The sequence below is a fragment of the Phoenix dactylifera genome, chromosome 9 (genome assembly GCF_009389715.1).
Source record: "Phoenix dactylifera cultivar Barhee BC4 chromosome 9, palm_55x_up_171113_PBpolish2nd_filt_p, whole genome shotgun sequence".
NCBI classification, from domain to species: Eukaryota; Viridiplantae; Streptophyta; class Magnoliopsida; order Arecales; family Arecaceae; genus Phoenix; species Phoenix dactylifera.
In genome coordinates, this window is record NC_052400.1 from 5655508 (window position 1) to 5679806 (window position 24299).

At 38.1% G+C, this 24299-nt stretch overlaps 2 protein-coding genes across 4 annotated transcripts in view; one reads left to right on the forward strand and one right to left on the reverse strand.

Moving 5' to 3' along the window:
* The first annotated feature begins 8287 nt into the window (after window positions 1-8287).
* LOC103715318 (probable serine/threonine-protein kinase At1g54610) lies at window positions 8288-13838 on the forward strand. Its single transcript, XM_008802902.4, has 7 exons — window positions 8288-8627; window positions 8724-9026; window positions 10669-10986; window positions 11290-11508; window positions 12140-12240; window positions 12327-12447; window positions 13384-13838. Exons 1-7 carry the CDS (start codon window positions 8364-8366, stop codon window positions 13741-13743), a joined length of 1686 nt encoding a protein of 561 aa, XP_008801124.2. The 5' UTR covers window positions 8288-8363; the 3' UTR covers window positions 13744-13838.
* A 5517-nt stretch (window positions 13839-19355) lies between these two features.
* LOC103715317 (uncharacterized protein At2g33490-like) overlaps window positions 19356-24299 on the reverse strand; it is a 39063-nt gene continuing 34119 nt past the window's right edge. For all 3 annotated transcript variants that reach the window (XM_026807775.2, XM_039129892.1, XM_039129893.1), the window contains one exon: window positions 19356-19656. In XM_026807775.2, coding sequence (XP_026663576.2) covers window positions 19630-19656 — 27 coding nt within the window. In that variant the 3' untranslated portion in view covers window positions 19356-19629. The remainder of the gene's footprint in view (window positions 19657-24299) is intronic.

The window sequence follows — 24299 nt, forward strand, 5'->3', positions numbered from 1 at the left end:
GTTTTTCTACTTCATTACGATATAATTTGAACATTTCAAATGATTCAGATTTATGTCTCATTAAATAGACATAACCATACCTAGAAAGGTCGTCTGTAAACGTAATAAAATATGAATACCCACCTCTAGCATCTGTGCTCATTGGCCCACATACATCAGAATGTACAAGGGTCAATAAATCACTGGCTCGTTCACCTTTTCCGGTAAAAGGTGATTTGGTCATTTTACCAAGAAGACATGATTCACAGGTTGTCAATGATTCACAATCATTAACATCAAGGATTCTCTCTTTACTTAACCTGTTCATCCTATTCTTGTTAATATGACCTAGCCTATGATGCCAAAGGTAGACATCCGTGACATTATCTATTCTAGGGCGCTTATTGGATTTATACATTACATGAACAGGCTGTGACAAAATGTAAATGCCATTACTCAGAATTTCATTCATTACAACAACACCATTCCAAATGACATTGCAATAATCCTTTTTTATTGATATTTCATAACCATTTTTGGCCAAAAGGCCTACAGAAATGATATTCAATAGAAAACTTGGACAATAGTGACAATCACTAAGGACATTTACATGAGAGCTGAATTCAAGTTTAAGAATTCCTAAAGCTAGAACTGGAACTGGTCTTCCATCTCCAACATTCAGGAACCTTTCTCCTTCTTCAAACCTCTTACTGACTTGTAGCCCCTGCAACGAATTGCAAATATTAAAAGGACTACCGGTATCCAATACCCAGGTCGAATTATCACAAATAGAAAAATTGCAAGGTGTTATCATATAAGTACCTTGATTGGCAACTGATTGCCCACTTTCTTAGGCCGGTTCGGATCGAGGGATGCAATGTAAAGAGGACAGTTCCTCTTCCAATGTCCTTGCTTCTTGCAGAAGAAGCACTCCGCCTTGCTCTGATCAGCCTTTTTATTCTTTTTCTGACTAGGCTGAGCATGGTGCACCTGTTTCTTTTGGATTTTATTTTTCTTTTTTCCTTTCTTAAAGGAGCGACCCTTGGATGAACCTCCCACTAAATTCACCGTCTTCTTAAGAAGTTGGTGATCATTCTCAAACGTCTGTAGTAACCCCAACAATTGGTGATAATTCACTACAGGTTTCGTCATACGAAAATGAGTGAGAAAAGGACGGTATGATCCAGGCAATGAGTTTAGTATGGCATCCTTCCCCAATTGATCATGAAGGGAAAAGCCAAGAGAGCTTAGACGCTCGATCAACTCAATCATGTACAGTACATGATCAGTTACCGAGGTCGCATCTTTCATTCGGGCGCTGAAGATGGCACAACTAGTTTTGTGCCTCTCAACGTCGTCAGGAACGCCGAATGATTCATTCAACACTTGAATGATATCTTCCGGCTGCGTATTCTCAAAACGCCTACTAAACTCATCACTCATTGCTGCCAACATGATGCATCGAACAGTGATCCGGTCACTGAGCCACTTCTGATAAGTGTCTCTGGCCGATCTTGATGCATTAGCAGCGGGCTGCTCAGGTGCTTGATCCGTTATCACATAAAGGATCCTCTCATGCTCTAGCACTATTTTCAGTTTTCTATGCCAATTATTGAAATTTGGACCAGTCAACTTGTCATTGTCCAACAATGAGCGAAGTGATAAATTAGTGGCCATTTCTGCATAAAAAGAAAATTTGGCTATTAGTATATGAATTGACTAAACACAGTAGACTTGGACTTTAGTCTAAAGATATTTCCACTATTTTATATAAATTGGTAGCCTCTACCTCTAATTCGAAAAATTACTCCTAATTCTTTAGTGGGCACTAGAACCCAATAGATCCTATATAGGCCCGAGTGTGGCTCGGCCAACCCATATGCACCTATTGGTAGGTTCTTAACCAATTGCTTCACCAAGCAACTTCTAGTGATGATTTTGCCCTAGATTTTCCGGCAGGCGTGTGGCGCCTCCACCGAATACCCTAGTCAGATCCAACCATTAAATGATAGGGTTAAGTCTAATCAACTAATAGACGACCAAGCCCGAGTGTGGCTCGGCTCACCTGACCGCCTATTGAAGGTACACTTAACTCATCATATATTGAATGACAATTCCAATGCTTGATAAGTACCAGGCGTGTGGCGCCTCCAATAATTATCAAAATATTGGACCCATTATCACCCAACTTAATGGGAGGCTATGACCTAGTTATCTCCATAACCATTTCATTTTAAGGACCTAATAATTTTAGAGGATTTCATAATTAGGATAGATGAGAAGATCCGGTTAGTCTAATTTCTCCCACTGACTTCATCAAATCAGATTAGACTCAAACCGGTTAAGGAGACACCTAAATCAGTCATACTGATTTTTCTTAAAGCATGGGCTAACTCGAATCATTAAGTGATCCAATCAAAATGTGATTGACCATGTCGGCCAGGTAAGTGAGATCGGTGGAAGGGATATGCCATTAACTCGACAAAGACGAATCAGTGCGAGTAGCTCCCAATTAAAAACCACCGGTCAAAACTGCCAAACTTACCTTAGACACCGACTGGTTAATCAATTTCGATTTGATTACTCAAATGACTCGGGCTACACCTCTGAGCCTAAATCAAGTTCCATCTTGGTCTAATCAAAGACATGGAATTGATCAATCTACAACTATTGTATTTAACCTAGAGTTTCCTTGACCTAATCTAGTTACTACTTAATTAGATTTGATCAATTAACTCTAATTAGACCATGTTTCATTCTAACCTTAGGTCTAACCCAATCCTAAGAACTTGATTCAAGCTAACCCATATGCCCAAAGAATTATGCAATGTCAATTAATTGAGTTACAATTCTATTTCATAATACTTAATTCTCAATTAAGTTTAGACTTATGAAAGTTTTGATCATTGCATATTTCTTTTTAATTACATATTAATTACAATCTTTCAGTTCTTAAAACACATTTTCAGATCTGAGTTTTTGTAATTAATCACATGTAATCAGATTTAATTCATGTTTAAGTCATTATGTTTTATGTTCATGCATCACATATACATAACAACATGAATTAATACAAACAACATACATCTTATGTTTTGTTTTTTCACTTTTATTTTAAGATCTGATTTGTTCATTAAAATCAGAGATCATATGAATCATAAACTTTATTTAGATCTAATCTAAACAATATTATGATTTCAGATTTATTCATGTTACTAATCCTAACACAAACATGCATCATATGCATCCAAAATTTCAGATCTACTTAATCATGCATAATCAGCAATTAAATCAATCATAAAAAGCACTTTAGATCTAATCTAAACATGTTAATGATTTCAGATTTAATTGCAAGAATTAAAACATAAAAGTTTAAACATAAACCTGGCTCTGATACCACTGAAAGTGAATCCTAGGTTCTTCGGTGTTTAGCATGCTGAATTTTTTTTTTTTTTTGAAAACCATGGCTGAACCTGATCGGGTTGCCTACGTACCCCTTCATAAGGGGGATCAAGCCATACGTAGTTCTTTTTAAGTTTTAAAACGCAGCGGAAAAACCAAATCAAACAATTTAATTCATGCATGCTTACAAGATCAAATCTAGAAATCAGCACCTTAAGAACACATAGGATTATGCCAGAATCGTTTAAACAATTATGCTAAAACTTTTATGCATGATTAACTATCAGATCTGAAACTTAAGAACTCTATTCCAATTAATCTCCGAATATCCATCGAATGGATTCTGGAGATATCTCCGTGAGGAGCCCCAAAAGAGGGTAAAACCTCGGAAATTGGACCTAGACCTTGACACCATAATAAATGATTAATGTTAGATTAATACCTTTTATGATGGATGAAAGTTGTGAATCTGATTCTTGACTTCGCAGCCACGCACACGAATGGCCTCTACGAGAAGTACACGCGAAGTCCTGAAGGATCTTCTTCCGCAACAGTGCTAGCAGCTGCAGAACACTTGAAAGCTGAAATCTGCCCGCCGGGATTCAATCAACTCTTGATCAATCGTCTTGAAGCAGATAGAGATGAGGTTTGTAAGGAAAGTAGAGGACTCAGATCTGATCTTGAATCTTCTAGATATTCACCCTGAAAACCCTATCTAAAATGGAGAAGAAGAGGAGGAGGAGGCGGGTGAGGAAGAAGGCTGCAATGGATGTGTTTTTGGTGCCCATGTTTGACCCCTTTTAATGGCCTCCGAATTTTCATTCAAAATTCGAAATTTATTTTCAGAAAACCTCTTTTAGTTGGCACATGCAAAGGAATAGGAACAACCCAAATCAGATCTCAACCAAATCTGATTTAAATTCAAATTTTAAACACATGTGCAAGAGGGAAGGAATTTGAAATCCATGCGGCAAGGTAAAACACTTCATAATTTCGAAATCACCTCTTGAAATTCGAATTTAATCCATTCAAAAACTCAGACGCCACCTTGGCTGATGGTTTGAGTGATTAAAATCATTTAACACATTGCTTAATGTTTGAATTTAAATTCAAATAACAAACAATGTCGCCATGTGTCAAGCAATGGGTCCATGTGCCATGCAATAATTTTGGTTTATTTAAAATTCATGAAATCCAATTCCATGTCACCAATAATTGCCACATCATCTGAGCCTAATCCCCTTGGGTTGCACCTAATCAAATTTGGTCAAATCCGAATTAAAACAAAGCAATTTGGTTGAACCCAATCTAATCAGGTCAGACCCTGATTGAGCTCAAATTGAATCCAATTCAATTTTGGCTCATGCAAACTCAATCAAATTGAATTATTACTTTGTGTTGGACCTAATTCAATTAGGTCAATCCCCAATTAAGAACAAATTAATTTAAAATTAATTTGATCAGCTTAAGTCCTTTTTGGTTCTGACCTAATCCAATCATGTCAAAACCCTGATTGAGCCCAAACTTGAATCCAATTCACTTTGGCTCATCCTTAGCACAATTACTCAATCAAATTGAGTCTATTAGTAATTTAATTACTAATTAATCCTTCAATAATTACTTTAATTATTTTATAAGATAATTTGCCAATCAAATTGACCAAATTACCCCTGAATGATTCTTAATCATTCATCAGCTTTCTTGATCAATCAGGAATCTTCTATGCATGTGACCTCATAGGTTCGAACCTAAGCCGGTAGTATAGGAACAATTTTCTACACTAATCGATGTGACCATCTAGCAATGGTACCCGACGTCCGGATAGGTCGAATATATGCGAAGCAAATATTCTGGAACCCTGAACTATGGTTACTGTATAATTCAATCCCTTTGACTCCTAATGCCAGGATGACTTAGAGCTCACTGTCAACCCTATAATTAGTACATCCATTATGTGATTAACTTTAGATATCCCGTGACTCCTCACTGGGATTACCCTGGCCAAGATTTTGCTAAATTAATCACAAGACATTATCTCCTGTTTTCAGGAGGGGTCAATTCCATCTTGACTCACAACTGACTACGCAAGTACTTGACTGCACCCAGTGACCTTCCGTCACTGAATTAGAAATTCAGGTAGTCCGGTACCAAAGTACAGTGAGTTGCTTGCTAGTCACAGGTTGCGGTCTCAGGTCAGAGGGCCAAACTTATACCCATATCCACTCGGAACATCTCTCGACAGTAGAGCGTTCCAGAATTGGTCACGTTTAGTGAAATGTACTTCTACACTTCACTTGTGTGGCATACCAGTGTCTCCACACTCCTTGGTTAAGAGGACAACCAACGTATATGTCACACAATGACCTAATCTCGATAATGTTGTCGTCCTAGTAACAACATATCATTTCGTCGCAAACAAGTTTAAGGACTCAAAGATAAATCCTCCTTTATCATAACATAAGTCCTAAGGACTTCATCATATAAGAGTTCATTTGAAGATGAAATGATGAATAATGCCAAATAACACTTTATTAATTTGTCAATTCATTTACAAAATTCAATCATCAATATGCTGACGATTGATATTTAGGATACAAATTCCAACACCTAGCCCACATTAAGCTAGCAGAGAAAGAGGACCGCGTTCCTCCCGAGGTATTGTCCGCTTTGGGGGTCGAGCGTACCCGGAGCCCTCCTCACGGTTTTGTCCCACAAAAGGGCCCTCGAGAGGAAAGGATTTCCACCCCCCACTTAAGGCACGAAACCTTTCCGCTACTAGCCGATGTGGGACTAAATTCAAGGCCCCCTCCCCCGCACAACAACATCTTGTATAGCAAAGCATATCTTTGGAGAGGCTAACAGAGTGGCTAATTGTGTGGCTTCTTTTGTTGCTGATCATAGTAGATTCAAGATGTAGGAAGCCTTATCTGCATTACCTGGTTATCTTTGAGAACCATTGATGGTTTATGCGAGTGGGTATACTTATTCAAGAGCTGTGTGAGGCAGCTTATACAACAACAAAAAAAGTAGCTGCGCTTTTAGATTGTTCTTTTTCAAATTATTTAATGCATCTAGAACACTACTTCATGAACTGTGAAACACAAAAAATAGTGAAAAAGTTTTTTTTTTCAAAAAAATTATCTAAAAGTGGGCATCTATTCAATTGTTACTTTTGTTACCTAGACATCCTTGCAAACAAAAGTGCATACATACATACAAACAAAATGGTAATAAATTGTGATTATTTTTTATACATACATACAAACAAAATGGTAATAAACAAAAGTTCATTTGCAGCCCTAGATGGTGGTGGACAAAGGAAAAGAACACCAGCTCTGACATGATGGCAGGGATTGCCACCAATGGTGGATGGCAATGCGAGAGAGAGCACCGGCATTGGCAGATGGTAGTGGACGATACGAGTGGTGAGAGAGAAGAGCGTTCTCTCTCTCTTTGTTTTTTTTTATCTCCCTTAAGCTATCATTTTTCTTTGCGTCTTATTTCACATACTACATATTTTTCCATTCCATTCTTTCTCTATTCTATAGATAAAGTGGGCTGATGTGATGAAGGATATTTCAATTCGAGAAAAATAAAAATGACCACTTCTATATATACAAGCCAATATGTACTAGTGCTGTAAAAAAAAAAAAATAGTCTTTTGTGAAATGCCCTCTACTATTTGATGTAGCACTCAGCTACTTTAATCTATAAATTGGATTTGGCATGCCGGCTGCACATCTCAAACCACCTATTTCACTTCTTTCCTTTCGTCCACCCTCTTCTCTCTTATATATTTTGTCTTTTGTATTCTCATTTCATAAAATTAATGAAATATGATATAAATATCGTCCACAATTTCTTCTAAAAAAAAAAATCTTAGCAATCTTTCTTCAATTTTCTAAAAACATTTATCTCTACTATTTCAACAAGAGAAGCTTGCATGATTAAATTTTTTTTTTTCTTTTCACTAGCTAGATACTTTTTCATAACTAGATTTTTTAAAATTAAATTATCCTTCCATAGATGGATTTAGAATCTCGACTGTTGTTGGTAAATAATTACATAATTTTTTTAGACCGTGTGCCCCAATTGTGTTCTGTTCTAATAAACAAAAAATCCACGGTTTTGTATATCACATACTCGGCAAAGCGAGTACCGAACCTTAATTGCCCATAACACCCAACTTTAATTGCAAGTAGATCTTTAAACTATGTGGCTTGCCATGTTCTTGTCCTTTCTACCATGTACCATGTTCTACCAATAAAAGCTTGGATCGGTAGCCCGGTCAGATTCATCTTCTAGATGATGCAAAAGTCCTATCCAACCCGGCTACGGGCAACGAGCAACGCACCAATCACACGCAAAGAATTTCAAACCAAATAAACCTATGGGGTTCGGGTTGCATCTTTCGCACGAAAGACTGATTCATTGTTTTTCACGATGCCGACCGTTGGATCGCACCACGCTCATATCTCAAAGCAATCCAACCGCGTTTATTCAACTGCATGCGTAGATCTCCAAGCGTCCATTGCATGATTTAACGGTGGATTCTCACAAAGGAAGGTGAGTCCGTCCTCCGAGGGAAAGATACAACCCCTGTCTTAAGCCGATTGTATTCCATCAAGCATTATGATGCCTCATGCCGCAACCCGCATCCACGATCCGTAACAAACCCTCTATGTTCGAAAATCTACGAAAATGCCCTTATAAACATGTTGGGCACGTCAGCGCGTTTTTTCCACCGGAAGAACCGCAGCGGCAGTTTCGTAAATAAATAGAGGAGCAAGAGTGTGTTTGCCCCCTTTTAAACTCAGGGCGAGAGAGCTGAGTAGTGCAACGGCTACCCATTCGCTCTCTCCCCCCTTCCCGGCTTCCCGCTTCTTCTTCTTCCGCCCCCCCCCCCCCCCCCCCTCTCTCTCACGCCGCTACCGCTCGCCGGCGATTCGGTCACCGCCGGCCGCTCCCGAACCACATGAGGAATGGGATGCCTCCTCGGTAAGCTCACGGTCTTGGACGGCTTCGACCCCGGCGGAGCTCTCTCCGCCTCCGCGGGCGCTGCCGCCGGTGACGACGATGACAACCGCTTCCGCGTTTCCGCGCCGACGTCGCAGCTCCGGCGCGGCCTTCTCCTCTCCGCCCCCACCGATCCCTCCGGGTGGCCGCTCTGGCTCTCCGCCGTCGCCGGCGACGCCCTCCGCGGCTGGCTCCCCCGCCGCGCCACCTCCTTCCAGAAGCTCGAGAAGGTGAGCGCCGGATACCCTCGATTTCTTATTGATTCGACTGGGATGGGGTTTTCGATTGGGGATGTAAGGCTAAAACTTGGATGTTTGTGGGTTTAGATCGGGTCGGGGACGTACAGCAACGTGTACAAGGCGAGGGATTTGGAGACGGGGCGGGTGGTGGCGATGAAGAAGGTAAGGGTGGAGAGGGTGAATGGGAAGGAGGCGGAGGAGGGTGTGAGGTTCATGGCGAGGGAGATATCGCTGCTCCGCCGCCTCAACCATCCTAACGTCGTCCGCCTTGAGGGCGTCGCCACCTCCCGGATCGCCGACTCCCCTTCCCTCTACCTCATCTTGGAGTACCTTGACCACGACCTCGCTGTCCTGGCCGCCTCCCCTGGTGTCCAATTCTCCGAGGCCCAGGTCTCTCTCTCTCTCTCTCTCTCTCTCTCTCTCTCTCTCTCTCTCTCTCTCTCTCTCTCTCTCTCTCTCTCTCTCTCACTCCGGGGGAAAAGTGAAAAAGAGTTTTATGAGAACTAACATGGTTTCATTTCATGATATCTAAGTAAAAAAGATAGAAGAAAAAAGAATCTGGGTTTTATGTGGTGTTTCTTCTTCTTCTTCTTCTTCTTCTTCTTCTGATTAATCGGGTCTTGAGAAACAGTTCTATTGGATGAGGAGTGTTGTGTTTCGCTTTGCTTCGTCTGTGAATGTTTGATTTCTATTATTGGGATGTTTGTAGAGTCCTTTGTTGTCAGACATGTCTTGATTCAGCCACAGTTTACTTCTCTTTTTCTTGGGGAAAAAATTGATGAGTTGATATTAAATATATATATATATATATATATATATATATATATATATATATATATATATATATATATATATATATATATATAAAAGAATAAATGAATTGGAACACTGGCATAAAATTTGATGATATTTGAAAATTGGATAATGTTGTTATGTGAAAATAAACTATAAGACGAAAATAATTAGCGTTTACCAACAGTAACACATTTTTGGTGATCTGATATATATATATATATAGGTATTGAATATTTCATAATATGAAAGAAGAGGATATTCTCATGCCATGCATAGAAGAAAAATTTGAACATATTTTATTTTATTCTATTTATTTCATATTATTTTTTTCTGCTTGCTTTATTTTTTGATACTTTGCAACATAGGATTGTGATCAATTTTAATCTCAGAGAGTTCCCACTGCCACCCCAACTCCCAAGTTGATCCGCAACTTTTATGGTAAAAATAACTTACTTGACAATGTTCTATAGAGTATGAAGGTCTTGACTGATATTTAGACCTGATGTTGGACATATCTATAATGGAACTGCACATGTTGTGTCATTGTCTGAATCTATTGACCCATATAAAGTTGTGAATTGATTTTGATTCTTTTAATCGAAAGAAGTCAAAGAGCATAGCCGTTTCAACCAGTCAGTCCGCTATAATAGACCGTAAGTTATAGACAATATATCGTTTCAGACTTGTAAGTTGAATTTATCTGCTAAGATTGCTAACCTATTATACATTTTCAACTGAATGAGACATCTTCATTTGTTATGTCCAGTGACAGGTAAAAGAAAATAGTCTCCCAAGGTTTTTGGTCAGTAACTTTTCCATGCTCCCTCTCCTGAACAGAGCAAGAGCAGTAAACCATTTGATTACTGCACACACGATTTTACTGCTTTCTCCTATTAGGATTCTTGATCCATAGATATCAATAGTGAAGATATACCTCATAGGTCTAGATTTCAGATGCTTCTTCAGTCATAAATGTTTTTCCTTTTGAGTAGAAAGGCCTTCAGTCAATAAATGCAGTCCTTTGATGTTTGTAATTTTAACACTGAAAATTGTAGCCTAGTTTAATCCTCCTACAGTTAAATGTAGTATGCAAACCACATGCATCAACATAAACAAGTTCAGCCTTTTTCTTTTCCTTTATCCTTTACTCATTTTGGTATCTGCAGTGCCAAACCTCTTGTTTGTCGACTTTTTTCTTCATTTAAGATCCTTCTTTGTACTTCTCCTTGTGTGACAGGTCAAATACTATATGAAACAATTACTTTCTGGGCTTGAGCACTGCCACAGCCAAGGTGTCCTGCATCGTGATATAAAGGGTTCAAATCTGCTTCTTAATAAAGAAGGAATTCTTAAGATAGCTGATTTTGGACTAGCTACTTCCTACGATCCTGATCACATGCAGCCCATGACTAGTAACGTCGTCACTCTATGGTATCGTCCTCCCGAACTCCTGCTAGGTGCTACTCATTATGGTGTTGGCGTTGACCTCTGGAGTGTGGGTTGCATTTTGGCAGAGCTGCTTACCGGGAAGCCAATACTTCCAGGAAGGACAGAGGTATTTCAGTTTCATGCTCATAAGAACAATAGCATAATACATGGTCACAGCTCTCTCTAACATCAGATGCCATGTTGCATTGTATTCTATTACAACTTGCTTCATGACATCTCTGTTGCCTCTGGTGGACTAACTAGTAAAGCTTGGACAGCCTTCATATTTTCCAATTGATCGAGAAGTCTTCCATCCTTTGAACCTTCTGCATGGAGTTTTAGGATAGTTTATTATGTTCTGTTTCTTGGAAGTTCCAATCTATCTTGTTCTAATTCAGTGATGTTCAAATCCTTTTTAATGCTCATTTAGGTGGAACAGTTGCACAGAATTTTTAAGTTATGCGGATCCCCATCAGAGGATTATTGGAAGAAATCAAAGTTACCGCAAAAGCCTACTTTTGGACCATATAAGCGTTGTATCGCAGAAACATTTGCAAACCTTTCACCTTCTTCACTGTCTCTCATTGAGACATTCCTGGCAGTTGACCCTGCTGAGCGTGGGACAGCCACTGCTGCTCTTAACAGCGAAGTGAGTACCTACATACAATCACACCCCCTGCAGAGTTGCTTTTTGTTAAGTGATACATCTTTGTTAAAATAATTATATATATCACTCGAGGTCCTCTACAAGCGTGTATTAAGAGCTAAAGATCATGAAGGGTAGACATATTTCTTTCTATCCTATATGGAGAAAATCATGCAATTTGATTCAAGTTCATTAAAGCAGAAAACATAATAAGGAGTTCATCAATTTGTCTGTAAGAAAGGAAAATTTAAAGAAAAAAAAAGAAAAATATTGTTCACATTGCTCGTGTAACTATTTACTTGCCAAACAAGATGGAATCAATGTGCCCCACCTAAGACTCGATTATAATTCATTAAAAAGAGGTCAAATTTATGCTTATGATACGCAACCTCTAGATATAAATATGTTTAGAGTGCCACCCAAGTTATAAACAAAATGAAAAATTGGAGTTCTGAAACAAATACCAGCAAAACAATAAATTGACCCTTCCATTGCTTCCTTTTATGCTAGTTCCTGATTTGGATCCCAAACTTATAAGAGGATGAAAAATTTGTATAAATGCACAAATTGTTTAATTTCTAGACAAGAAAAGTATCAAGACCTTTCTAATTGGTCAAGTGCTGTTTGATTGCAGTTTTTCACCACAGAGCCTTATGCCTGCGAGCCATCAAGCTTACCTCAGTATACTCCGACCAAAGAAATTGATAGGAATTTGAGGGTAGCTAAAGCTAGAATGTGAGTATTTGTTCTATTCTACATAAAATTTGTTTCAGTAGTTCCCATTCCAAAAGTCAAATTCATATCTTTATCTAAATCTATAGGCATAGGAGGATTAATGGGAAAGAAAATTGTGAAGCCACAAAAAGAGTCCAATTTGGACATCTTGGCTGTGGATCACTGCAAGCTCCAGAAGCAAATGCTGACCCATACGTGAAACTGGCTGTAAGTATGAAATGCTTCAGTAATCAACTCTTCTATTTATTGTAACGTATGTCCTATAAAATTGCAATGTTGTCTTTCAAAATTCTCCAAATTTAAGAACCAATTTTAAAGAAACATCACAAAGACAACCATTTGTAAATCAACAAGGAGAACAGATGTTTGTCAGTCTGCTAAGGTGGTCCGCATAGTCTATGATGGCAACTGTTGCTACTAATGCCATCTGAAGATGGGAGAAAACTTGTGCTAAGGACATGCTCTACTAGGTTAATTGGGCACCTAAGTTGTAGTATCTTTCTCTGCTGTGTGTTGACTTGGAATAAATATTTGGAGCATCAGATTGAAAGCTGCAATCAAGGAAAAACTAAAATTTTCTTAGGTAGATGTGCTTAGAGCTAAAATTGAGAACATAAAAGATGTATATATGTTGTTGGCAGTAAAATGATTGTAAATGACTTTACTGAACGTGCTTGTGCAGTCAAAACTTGAGCACATTGTGGTAAGAGTGACTTCGATCTGTGTCAGTGCGTTAAGCAAAAGAATGAACGCCTAAGATGTGAGAAAAATGTCTCAAAGCAATAGGTATTGCAGCCCTAAAAAAATGGACCATGAGGATCTGTAGAACCAACCTCATTTGAGAGAAGGCTTATTGGTTCGAAAATGTTTTTGTTTAGCAATCATGTCTTGAGTCTATTTCACATCCCAGCACTTGATAGCAGACTTGATTCATGTTGGCATATCTTGTGATTGTAGCTGGCATGAATCAAGTCAAATTTGAAATGCACTAGAAATTGTAATCATGTTGGCATATCTTGTGATTGTCACTGGCATAATCATGTTTGCTATCAGCACTAACCGTATTGCACCTTGATCTTTCTCCCTCGTGTTAATTTGGTTTTCTATTTTTGTCTCATCTTCATCTCTGGTTCTTATTTCCAGCGACGGAGACTGATGACCGGTTCAAGCATCATAAGCAGATACAAGAGGTTTCCACCACCCCATCTCGATGCAGCAATCGGATTCCCAAGGGACGTGTTGCATGAAAGCACCGAATCCTTCAGCATGATGGATTTATCATTTGATTCTTCAATTGTTGGAGCCAAAAGAGTGCTGGGTGGCACATTGCCTGGTTCAGTAGATCATTCAGGTAGGGGAACTTCCAGGAGGAAAATCAGAAGCAAAGAATACCATTACATGACTCCCCATAGTGTTCAAATTGGGGCACTTAGGCCATACTCAAAAGCTCATCTGATGGAGCCAAGAAATAAAAACAAAGCATACATAAGATCTAGGAATTAGCCATTATCAGCACAGTCATGTGAGGTGCTTCGAAGGTTTGTACTTAAAATTATAAAAATTTTCTTTAATATACAAATTCATATTATTTCATTCTAGCTATTCATTCTAGTTATGTTGTTCTTTAGTTTCCTTTTTCCCCTTGTAGAGTTCCAATATATATATATATATATATATATATATATATTACTTTTAAAATCTATAGGGTACAGCATTATAGCGACGTTCTTAGTTCTGTATTATAGTTGCAAACATCTTTTATCAATACAAATTCATTTGATTCACTATTGGTATTCATGGTTTTGTTGTTACATTAATGGTAACTATATATATATATATAACTTTTGAAATGCATCGTACACCTTGCTATGAGGAAGAATGAAAAGAAAATATTAGCCATTGCTCCACCATTTTTTATTTAGAATAGTAGAGATCATATTTATTTTTGAAATAAGTATTTTATATTTTGGCCTAGTATGCTTGAAATTGGAACCTACGTTTGAAGATAATTGAATATTTCAAAGACAATGGCATCCAACTTCTATGTATCTAATATTGAAAGTAGGATATGCTCTAAAACCTATTTGCATATTTAACACAAAATTGTATATTTAACAGAAAAAATTGTTAAAAGATCGTGTCTATCTCTTATCCATACATAGTACGTATGGTATATGTTATGTCAAGACCCGACCCGAATCGACTTGACCCATTTGCACTCCTATTTGTAACTAACAAGACTTAAAGGAGGTAGTCTTTGCTAAGCAGAAACTTGAGTTTACCTATTCTAGTTCCACACATCTAGCATGTGCCATCCGTCTTAAGGCTAATTGGAATAAGACTCTAGTTGATTACTCTCTCATTGATTGGATTAAGAAATATTCAGATGAAGAGATTGGGCTAGAGAAGCAGTCTAGATATAGGGATTGTACTAGGTTGGGTCAAGTAAGACTGGACGGGCTAACTTAGGTCCACTTGGATGAGATCCAAGTGGGGGCTAGTCAACTAAGTTGGGAGGATGGTACCCCTTCCTAATTTGCACCTACTAGAAAGTGCATGCCCATAAGGGGTACGTGCTTCTAGAGGAGGGTGGCCTCTAGTGTCCAACACCCTTGGTTCTCTGAAGTTAGAGTCTAACTAAGACTTCTAGGAGGTAGCAAAGATAAAGGTGTCATCTCCTCATCCTTATCTCCTCTGGTATCAGTCTGATTAGGACTCTTTAAGGTGTCCTCACGAGGAAACCGTAAGGCCTCCCGTCATCTATAAAAGGATTGGCATCCATGGGGTTTGGATATTTGTATCTACACACACACACACACACACACACACAGAGGCGTAGGTTAGGTTTTCCTTTTTTAGAAGATAAAGAATGAGAGAGAGAGAGAGACTTGAGAGACAGCTTTTTTTTAGAGCATCCTCTTGACATGTGGTTGCTAGACTAAGAGCTAGGCAAAGTTCTAGATAAGCACATAGACTGAAGTAGCTAAGAATAGTAATTCTCAGAGTCGTGTTTTTGCAGCCTCAATATCTCCTAGTAGGTTCCATGCTTTGTTTTTTATCCACTACAAAATACCCTGTCGGACCCACTATGCATCCTTCATCTAATAGTTGAGAATAGTTGTGTTACTTGGATTCTTACAGATAAGTGCTTGGCTAAATTCACTTGTAACTGGTAAACCTACAAATCTAGCTACTCCAAATGGTGCTGTTCTATGTTTGCTTACCTAAGCCAGCTTCAGAAAACAAGCCAAGTGCTCAGCATGATATATGGCTAAACCATCAATGGTGCAAACACTTGTGTACTCTGAGCTAGAGTAAGTTTAGCTCCTATAATTCCAGCTTTAAACAATTTCCATCCTCGGATAAGCATGGCAATTTTCCACTTGCCTTGGGTTCATGGCTACGACTCAATTGCCCAAACAAGCGTAACAGAAAACTCCTAAGCTACTAATCCCTCAACCGTTCAAGATCTAACAAAATTCTGATATTATCTTGTACAAGAACTCTAATAGGATGGATCAGAACACATTTATGACTACAGCTAAATTGTCCAACCAAGCGTAACAGGAAACTACAAGTTCAAGATCTAACAAAAGTCTGATATTATGACGCTCAAGAACCGTAATAGGATGGATCGGAACTCCCAGCAATACCTCCTTTGGACCTTTCTTTTGACCTTCTCTATATTGGTGCAGAGAGCTTTAATCAAATTGCTTAATCATATTGTTAGATAGATAATATATCTTTAAAACAAATTCATAGTCCTGTGCGCAATTTTATTCAATCAAAGAGCAAAGAAAACTGGATCCACCAATCCTTACAATGGCTCCTATTTATCATCTATCCCTGATCCATTTATCAATTGAAGGACCAGTGCTAGCCTGTAATTCTCTTCACCGACTTGCCTAGGTGTATGCTCATTATGGTGTGACTGCTGAAAATAAACCAAGACTTAAAGTATGTTATTAAAGGTCATGGAGTTCTAACATGAGCTAAGCTAATTGCCATGCCAATAAAACTCACCAGTACACACATTATAAACATATCAAATTGAATGTACAAAACGAGGAACTGAAAATACTTGGGAAAACAAAGCCCTTGTTTATGACCATAAGTAAGAATAACATTGGGATCCCAAAAGCCAAATACTCCTAGAAGTAGGTGTTAGGAATTATGTCCTAAAAATCAATCGTCAGCTTGTTGATGATTGAATTGTATATGAATTAATGAATTAATAAAAGATTATTTGGCATTATTCATCGCATATATTTTGTACATTTTCTTGAACTCTTGTAGTGTGATGAAGTTCTTAGAACTCTTTTAAAAAGATAAAGGAGGATTTGTCTATGAGTCCTTAAACTTGTTCACAACCAAATGATATGCTATTAGTAGAACAATAGCATTATTGAGAATAGGTTGTTGTGTGCCATATCGTTAGTTGTCCTCTTAACTAAAGAGTGTAGAGATACTGATATGCCATACAGATTAAGTGTAAGAGTACATTTCATTGAACGTGACCAGTTCCGGAACGCTCTGCTGTCAAGAGATGTTCCAAGTTGATATGGGTATAAGTATCCCTCAAACCTGAGATCACCACGGTGACTTGCAAGCAACTCACTGTACTTTGGTACCGGACTATCTGAATTTCTAATTCAGTGATGGAAGGCTACTGGGTGCAATCAAGTACCTACGAAGTCGGTGCGTGAGTCAAAATGAAATTGACCCCTCCTGGTGATAGAAGATAATGCCCTTATGTTCAATTTAGCAAAACCTTGGCCAAGGTAATTTTTGTGAGGAGTCGCAGGACTTGTAAAGTTGAAACACATTTTCGATGCACTGATTAAAAAGTTGATAGAACTCTGAAGTCATCCTAGGCATTTGGTGTTATAAAGATTAATTATACGGTAACCATAGTTCAAGAGTTCTTGAATGTTGCTTTGCAATCATTCGGCCTATCTGGACGTCGAGTACCATTGCTAGATGGTCATTTCGATTAGTACAGAAAGTCGTTCTTGTGCTACCGGCTTAGGTTCGAACCTATGGGGTCACACGCATAGAAGTTTCTAAGTGGATCAAATGGTTGATCGACGATTAAGAATCGTCCAAGGGTACATCGGTCAATTCGATTGACAAATTATCCTAAGCAAAAGTTGCAGTAAAATAATTATTGAATTATTGAAGGATTAATTAGCAATTAGATTGCTAATTAACTCAATTTGATTGAATGATTGGGCTTAGGTTGAGCCAAATTAAATAAGACTCAATTTGGGCTACATCAAGATTTGACCTAATTGGATTGGGTTCGATCTAAGTAGATTGGGCTTGACCCAGTTGATGGAACTTGACCCAATTGGATTGGGCATGACCCAAGTTAATTAGTAGTCCTTATTTGATAAGGATTATGAGTCCAAAAATTCAAAATTGAGAAGGAGAAGAATCCCTAAATTTTAGGACCCTAGTTTTCCTTTATAGAGAAGGAAATTAACACCTTGACTTATCCCTTAAATTCATGGCGCCTCCCTCTTTATTTTTGGCCAATTTTTGGCATGAGGAAAGAGGAGGCGAGGGGCTGGTTTTCCTATGAATTTGGCGCCTCAAATCTTCCTAAAAAATTTGAAATCAAATCCCTAATTTGTAGGGAATGCATGGCGCATGAAGAAGGCTTGCGTGCAGGTGAAATTTGGGCGCATGAATCCCTGATTTTTAGGGATTCAAAACGCCCAAAAAAGAGGCACGATCTTCCCTTCTTAGATGCCGGTTCACCAGAATTTTTTGGGATTTTAATCAGCCAAACAAGTTGGCTAAAATAAGTGAGGCATGGAGGGATCTTTTGGCTATATAAAGACCCCCATGCCTAGGGTTTAGAAGATTGAGTTTTTGAGAAACCTAGGAACTCTGAAAAATTCTAAAACTTGCTGCTTCCTCTCTTCACCATCTTTTCCTTCATCTCCCTCCTTCATCCTCTCGAAGAAGAATCAAAAGTTGAGTGCTTCGAAAGAGAAAAGTTCAGCCACTGCAGCATCTCTGCGCGAGCTAGCACTCCTGCAGTTGTGGATCATCCTAGAGCTTCGCATGGACTATCTATAGAGGTCGGACGCGTGTGCGGCTACAGAAGGTGATCAAGGCATCATCAAAGTCCTCAAAGCAAAAAGATATGAGATCTGATCTCATTAGAAGTTAGGATTAGAAACCAACTAGGTTGCTGAAATTCTGCATGATTACACGTTAGACATAGAATCATGCATACTTACTTGTTTAGGATAAATGTTTAAAATCCTAAATCTATTTTTGTTGTAGAGATATGATCTCTAGCATGCATAGGAATTAAATAGTTTAATTCATGTTTCCGCTTTAAAATTTTAAAAATATACGCATGCGACCTCTAGGGTTCCCAGCAGTAGGATGCCATGAAATATGAGAACCTATGCAAGCATGTTATTAGCTCCACGATTGATATGCATTGAGAAGATTTTGGATTCTTATAGAGCTACATAACCCAAGTAACATATTCTAACTAATCTTTTTTGAGGTCTCGATTCATTACAAATGGTATTAAAATAGATCCCATCCATGACTTACCCGGCCTATAACCTATATGCACTAGAGGATTCTATAGCATTGTTCCTTTTGGAAGTGAAACCTGCTAATCATGGTGTCTATGAATAGATTTTTATAGGATTTTTGAACCCTTGGTCCAACAAGAATGCCCAAATTTAAATGGAAGTGTAAAAGCTTATACAAGGCATTTGTCTAGTCTCACAATATATATGCACTATATAGATCTTGGATCCTTATACACGGCCAAAAAACATAATAATAGTTTTTGGCTAGCCCTTTTAGGTGGTCCTAGATCGTAATATAATACATGCCATGATGCACTTATATCTAATAAATACCTACAAATTTGACTAAATAATAAATAGGAGAACTCCCCTTAACACCTAGTAAGAATGAGCTAAATATCAGGGTTTCAACTCCTAATCACATCAATTTTTAGAAACAAAATGGGTGTGTTTAAGATCAGGCAACGAACATCAAATACAGATCTGATGGGCTCACCCAAATGGAAGCGAAAGAAAAAAAATGAAGATTCGAGGAATTGTGACGATTCCATATTCACAATAAAGTCTTTCATTTCTGATCACTGAAGGGAGAGAATAAAGTGGGTATGAGGAAGAAAAGAAGCTCTAATGGATGTCACAAAACAAAATGCTTAAGTAATGTATCACAGTACACCAAATAGATTCCTTATTTGACGCATTGGCGCTTGTTCTCCTAAAAATCATAATCAATAGCTGACAAAAACCAAGATTACAAGGGGGAACTAAGAATTATTATATACACAAACCGCATGAGGAGACTGCTGTCCATTTCATTGTCTTTGAACAGCTAAAGTGAGTTCTGATCACAAAGGTCCTGGAAGCAAAAAAGAAACAATTAGCATTTAAAAATAATTCTTGTTCATCAGTATGCATAGGGTACAAAGGAGGCAAGCAGATAGCACAGTAAGCCCATTACAACTGATAGTCTATAAATAGTTACTAATAGTTAATAGTTACTACATTAGTCAAAAAATGGTAGTTTTACCTTGAAAAGAATTGTATGTCTTTTCTTTAGTAATTCATCTCTCCACATGTACATTACTACATGTTCATATATGTATATAAAGAATACAAATTTCCAGATACACGAAAATTTCTACTATTGTCTTCCTATAAGAGTTCAGAGGATATCTGAAACATGGGCATATAATTTTTGCATTATATACAATATGGGCTCAAAGTTTCTGATCCTATTAAACCAATTACTATATTTTAAAAGTTCAAGAAAATAGTCAACCGGGAGAGAACCAAACCTTCCATCAAGTATTGTGAAGGTCTGATATGATCTACCAGATATAACAGTACTGAGATTGGGATCTAGATCCAATTCAACCAATCACAAAAGTTTTAAGTTTGGCTGCGAGACATATATTAAGAGCTAGATATTGATCAATTTAGATCACTAAGTTAAAAAGGTAACTCTTTCGTCTCACATTACCTTTTCTACAATAAGGATATGCCTGGTACTACCCAAGTGTTAGCTACCTAATTGAAGATTGGGCCTAGGACTTAGCATAGGTAATGGCATATGATTGGATCTTAAGACAGTTCTGATTTATTAAACTGCATCCATAAACAACACTCTCAGTTGAATCCATATTACTGCAGCACTCTTAACCTATCCTACTTTCAGATCCACACTAGAGAAACAGTTTCAGGATTTGGCCACAAATTAATTGAGTCAACATCCTATCAACAAAATCAAATGACATAACAACTGAAAATACTGAAATAAAAATTATTATTCCATTGAACCTATAAGATGAATCAAAGTCCCACCATCTAAAAAAAGAAAAAAAAGTATCCCAATGCATGAGTCTCCAACCTTGCATGCAGAGAAAATGTTTCTATATTTCAAGCCTGTGACACCCAGATCATAATGGAACAATTTTACTGTTGCAGCAAACCTATCCTTTCAAAGTCCTAACATCTATGATTTCTTTTTTAAAGAAAAACCTTTCTTTCCGCAATGATTAGTAAGGAGGCATTTTACAGTTAACACATAAAAACAGAATTCGTACCATTTTTAAGTTGTGTGGGAAGTTGTCTAAACTTGATGATCCATTGAGCAGGTTTCAGGAATAGACCCATCCAGGAAGGCAGTGGATGTGGTCACATCACCCTGCAGTAAGCCCTAGTGACTCTAACAATGATTGGACCACAGAATGATTGCCCAGGCACCTGCATCGGCCTAGGCAGCCCATATATGCAGCCTGGGCAGAGATATGGGTGTCAGGTGCTATGCCTTACCCATATCTGCCTACAATGTCACCCTATTCTTCCACATCCTCCTCCCCCACCACTCTTCTCTTCTCCACCTACTCTACCTCCTCTTCCACTTAAGCAGTCACCTAGGCACATATATATCACCTAAATGCTGATGTGGTACCTCGGATGCTTGCACACTGCTGCTGTCTTTAGAACCTTGGAAATAAGTTTACGTTGTGGTCATGCACCATACCAAACAAATCGTCCAATCCTCAAGAAGACAACAATGTTATTATATAAAACAATCCAATGATAGGGAGCAACAGAATAATTGGTTTGGTTTTCTTGACCAGATACGACATATGTTAATAAATCAGTCTCCTGGCCATATGCTGATGCAGAGGCACATGGATTCAGATTTCTTGAGCAAGATAAAAATAAGAAACAGAAATCTACAGGTCGACCCCTTTAAAAGATTTGAGTTTACCCGGTTTGATGCAAACAGTGAAGTTTTACTTCGTGGATGCAATAATTTTTTCTCGGCCAACCTGTTAGTGGACCTTAACAAGTCTGCTTAATGTTAAAACCAAAACAATCTTTAGCCTATATCTGAGTATCAAGAAAAAGCCTCTGAATGAGAGGAGGCCCACTGGATATTTCTCATATTATTTATATTTAGGCCCATGAATACTTTACACTATCCAGTTGGACTTTAGTGGTCCAAACATGACTCTTAATCCTTTTTCACTCTTAGATTCTTCAAAACGATTCTTGGATGGGCAAGTGTCTCCTATATATATTATAATGGTAACAAAATCTTTGGAAAAGTGAGAATGCTTTTTGAGGGATTTCTCTCAATCTAACACCTTCTGTATATGCCACTCTGCAGAAAAGACACATCAATTAAGTTCATTACTAAAAGAGAGTGACTACTAATTAAGGCAATGGGCTATAAGGCCATAGATAAGGGTGGAAATGATACCTGAAAACTTGATAACTTGACCCAATTATTTTATAATAATCAGGTATAGATCCAAATTAAGTTTTTCATAACCTTATAAGATCAAATTCGGATTCTACATATAGGATCCAATTTCTTATCAGATCGAACTCGAATGTAGCTCTGTATAAATCCAAAAACCCAATAACCTAAATACTGGAAAACAAAGTATATATGTACTATATGTAAATACGAAAATATAAAGAAGATTGACTAAAGGATTTGTTTTAGTTTCTTTTATTCATATTTGGATTTACACCTTTTCTCATGCATACTCTCTCGCTTGTTGCTATTTTAGTTCCAAAATCTCAAACCACATTTAGGTTTGATTATGTTTCAATCAAATTGAACATAAATAAACATTTAAATATGTTTCAAAAGAGATTGGATTGTTCTTAAAACCAATCATTCACTTTCCATATCATAATTCTTTCATAAACCATGCGCTAAATTAAAACTCGAAAAAGCTTGAATATGAAGTCGAACGCAATAGCTAATCAAATTTGGATGCAAGTTCAGAGCTTACTCCTTTTGATTTATCCCAATTCTGAATCCGAATTCTATTTTACCTATCGAGTTTGGAAGCGGATACAGCATGGATCAGTCTCGAATCCGACTTTTTACAGTCTAGAAATAAATTTCAAAATCCAAATGAACATAAGTTGGTCTTCTGAGAAAATAGTAGGAGGAGGAGAAAATAAATTGAGAGGCCATTGGAGACAAAGGTAACAAGGCTAGAAGAGTGCTTATGGCTCCCAAAGCAGAAATGTTTAGCCACAAAGGATATGGCAGGACTAAAATTACAATGTAGACCAACTAAAGCAAATGAAAACAAATACAATAATGTGACTTGTAATAACAACTACAGGAGGTCCTACTCATAAGAGATGCACAAATCATGTGCATGTGTGAAGACTGGTCGGTAGAGTGAGTTTGAAAAATTGGTCTAGGTTGGGATTTTAGCTGGGCCATGTTTTCATATGACAGTTTCAATGGTTTATGATCTTGGATTTAGTTTCAAAAGTTTTTCTCGAATAAAGTAATCAATCAAAATCAAGAAAAAATAAAGATTATAAAAAAATAAACCAAATCATGAAGATAATTAGGCATCATTCGGATAATACAATATTTCTTGAACCACTTGATGTATCATTTCACTAGTTGCGTTGATAAAGTCAGATATATATATTAAAAAAATTGACGTTAAAGGGAGAAAATATAAATTTGAAGGAAATCTAATATAACACAAACTAAATGCTTGCAAGATATGAGTTTTAGGATAACCATCCTTGTGTTAAGAACTCTAATTTTTCTCATTTCTTGGAAGCATAATGTTGCAATGCTTTCTAATCTTATTAAAACTTGCAGAACCCATGTTTAGATTAGAGAAAATGCTTAAAAACTTCCATAAATGAAGAAATGACTAACTATCAGCATAGTTAACCCATATCAGCAGTGAATATGGTTCCATAACAATTTACAGTCTAGGGTCGGCGGAACTGCCCCGAATTGGGCAGTTTCAGCCATTCCGAGCCGTCCCGGCATCTGACTGGCACGGTTCTAGCAACGAAAATGAAATTTGTTGCCGGAGGGGAAGAAGGAAAGAGAGAAAAACAGAGCGAGCGGGGGAGGGAGGGAGAGGCAGAGAAAGGAAGAGAGAGAGAGAGGTGTAGGCTGGCTGGCGGAGGGACAGCAGAGGGCTGACGAAGGCCGGCGAGTTGCGTGAAGGATGCTCCTCCGGGCTCCGCGGTCGGAAAACAGGGCAGGTTCCCTATTTCGTCCGCAACAAGTGTAACAACCCAGGATCTCACCCAAAATGGCTAGCCGGAAGTTATTATTTAGGTTCCTTGATCCTGTATAAGGACCCAAGATCTACCCAGCGAATAACCGACGTGGGACTAAACACACGCCCGCACGGATCCTCACATACTCCTCCGGTTCAAGTCCTGACGTCCTCGTCAGGTTAAGGGTTCAAATCTATTCAAATCTAATCACAAATACCACGATTGGCCCGTGGTCAGCCCCAATGGATCCGTACTGCAGTGTCCCCTAGTCCACATAGGTTATAAGCCGGATCCGCTCTGATACCATTTGTAATAACACAGGAGCTCACCCAAAATGGCTAGCCGGAAGGTATTATTTGGGTTCCTAGATTCTGTATAAGTACTCAAGATCTACCCAGCGAACAACCAATGTGGGACTAAACACACGCCCGCACGGATCCTCACATACTCCCTCCGTTCAAGCCC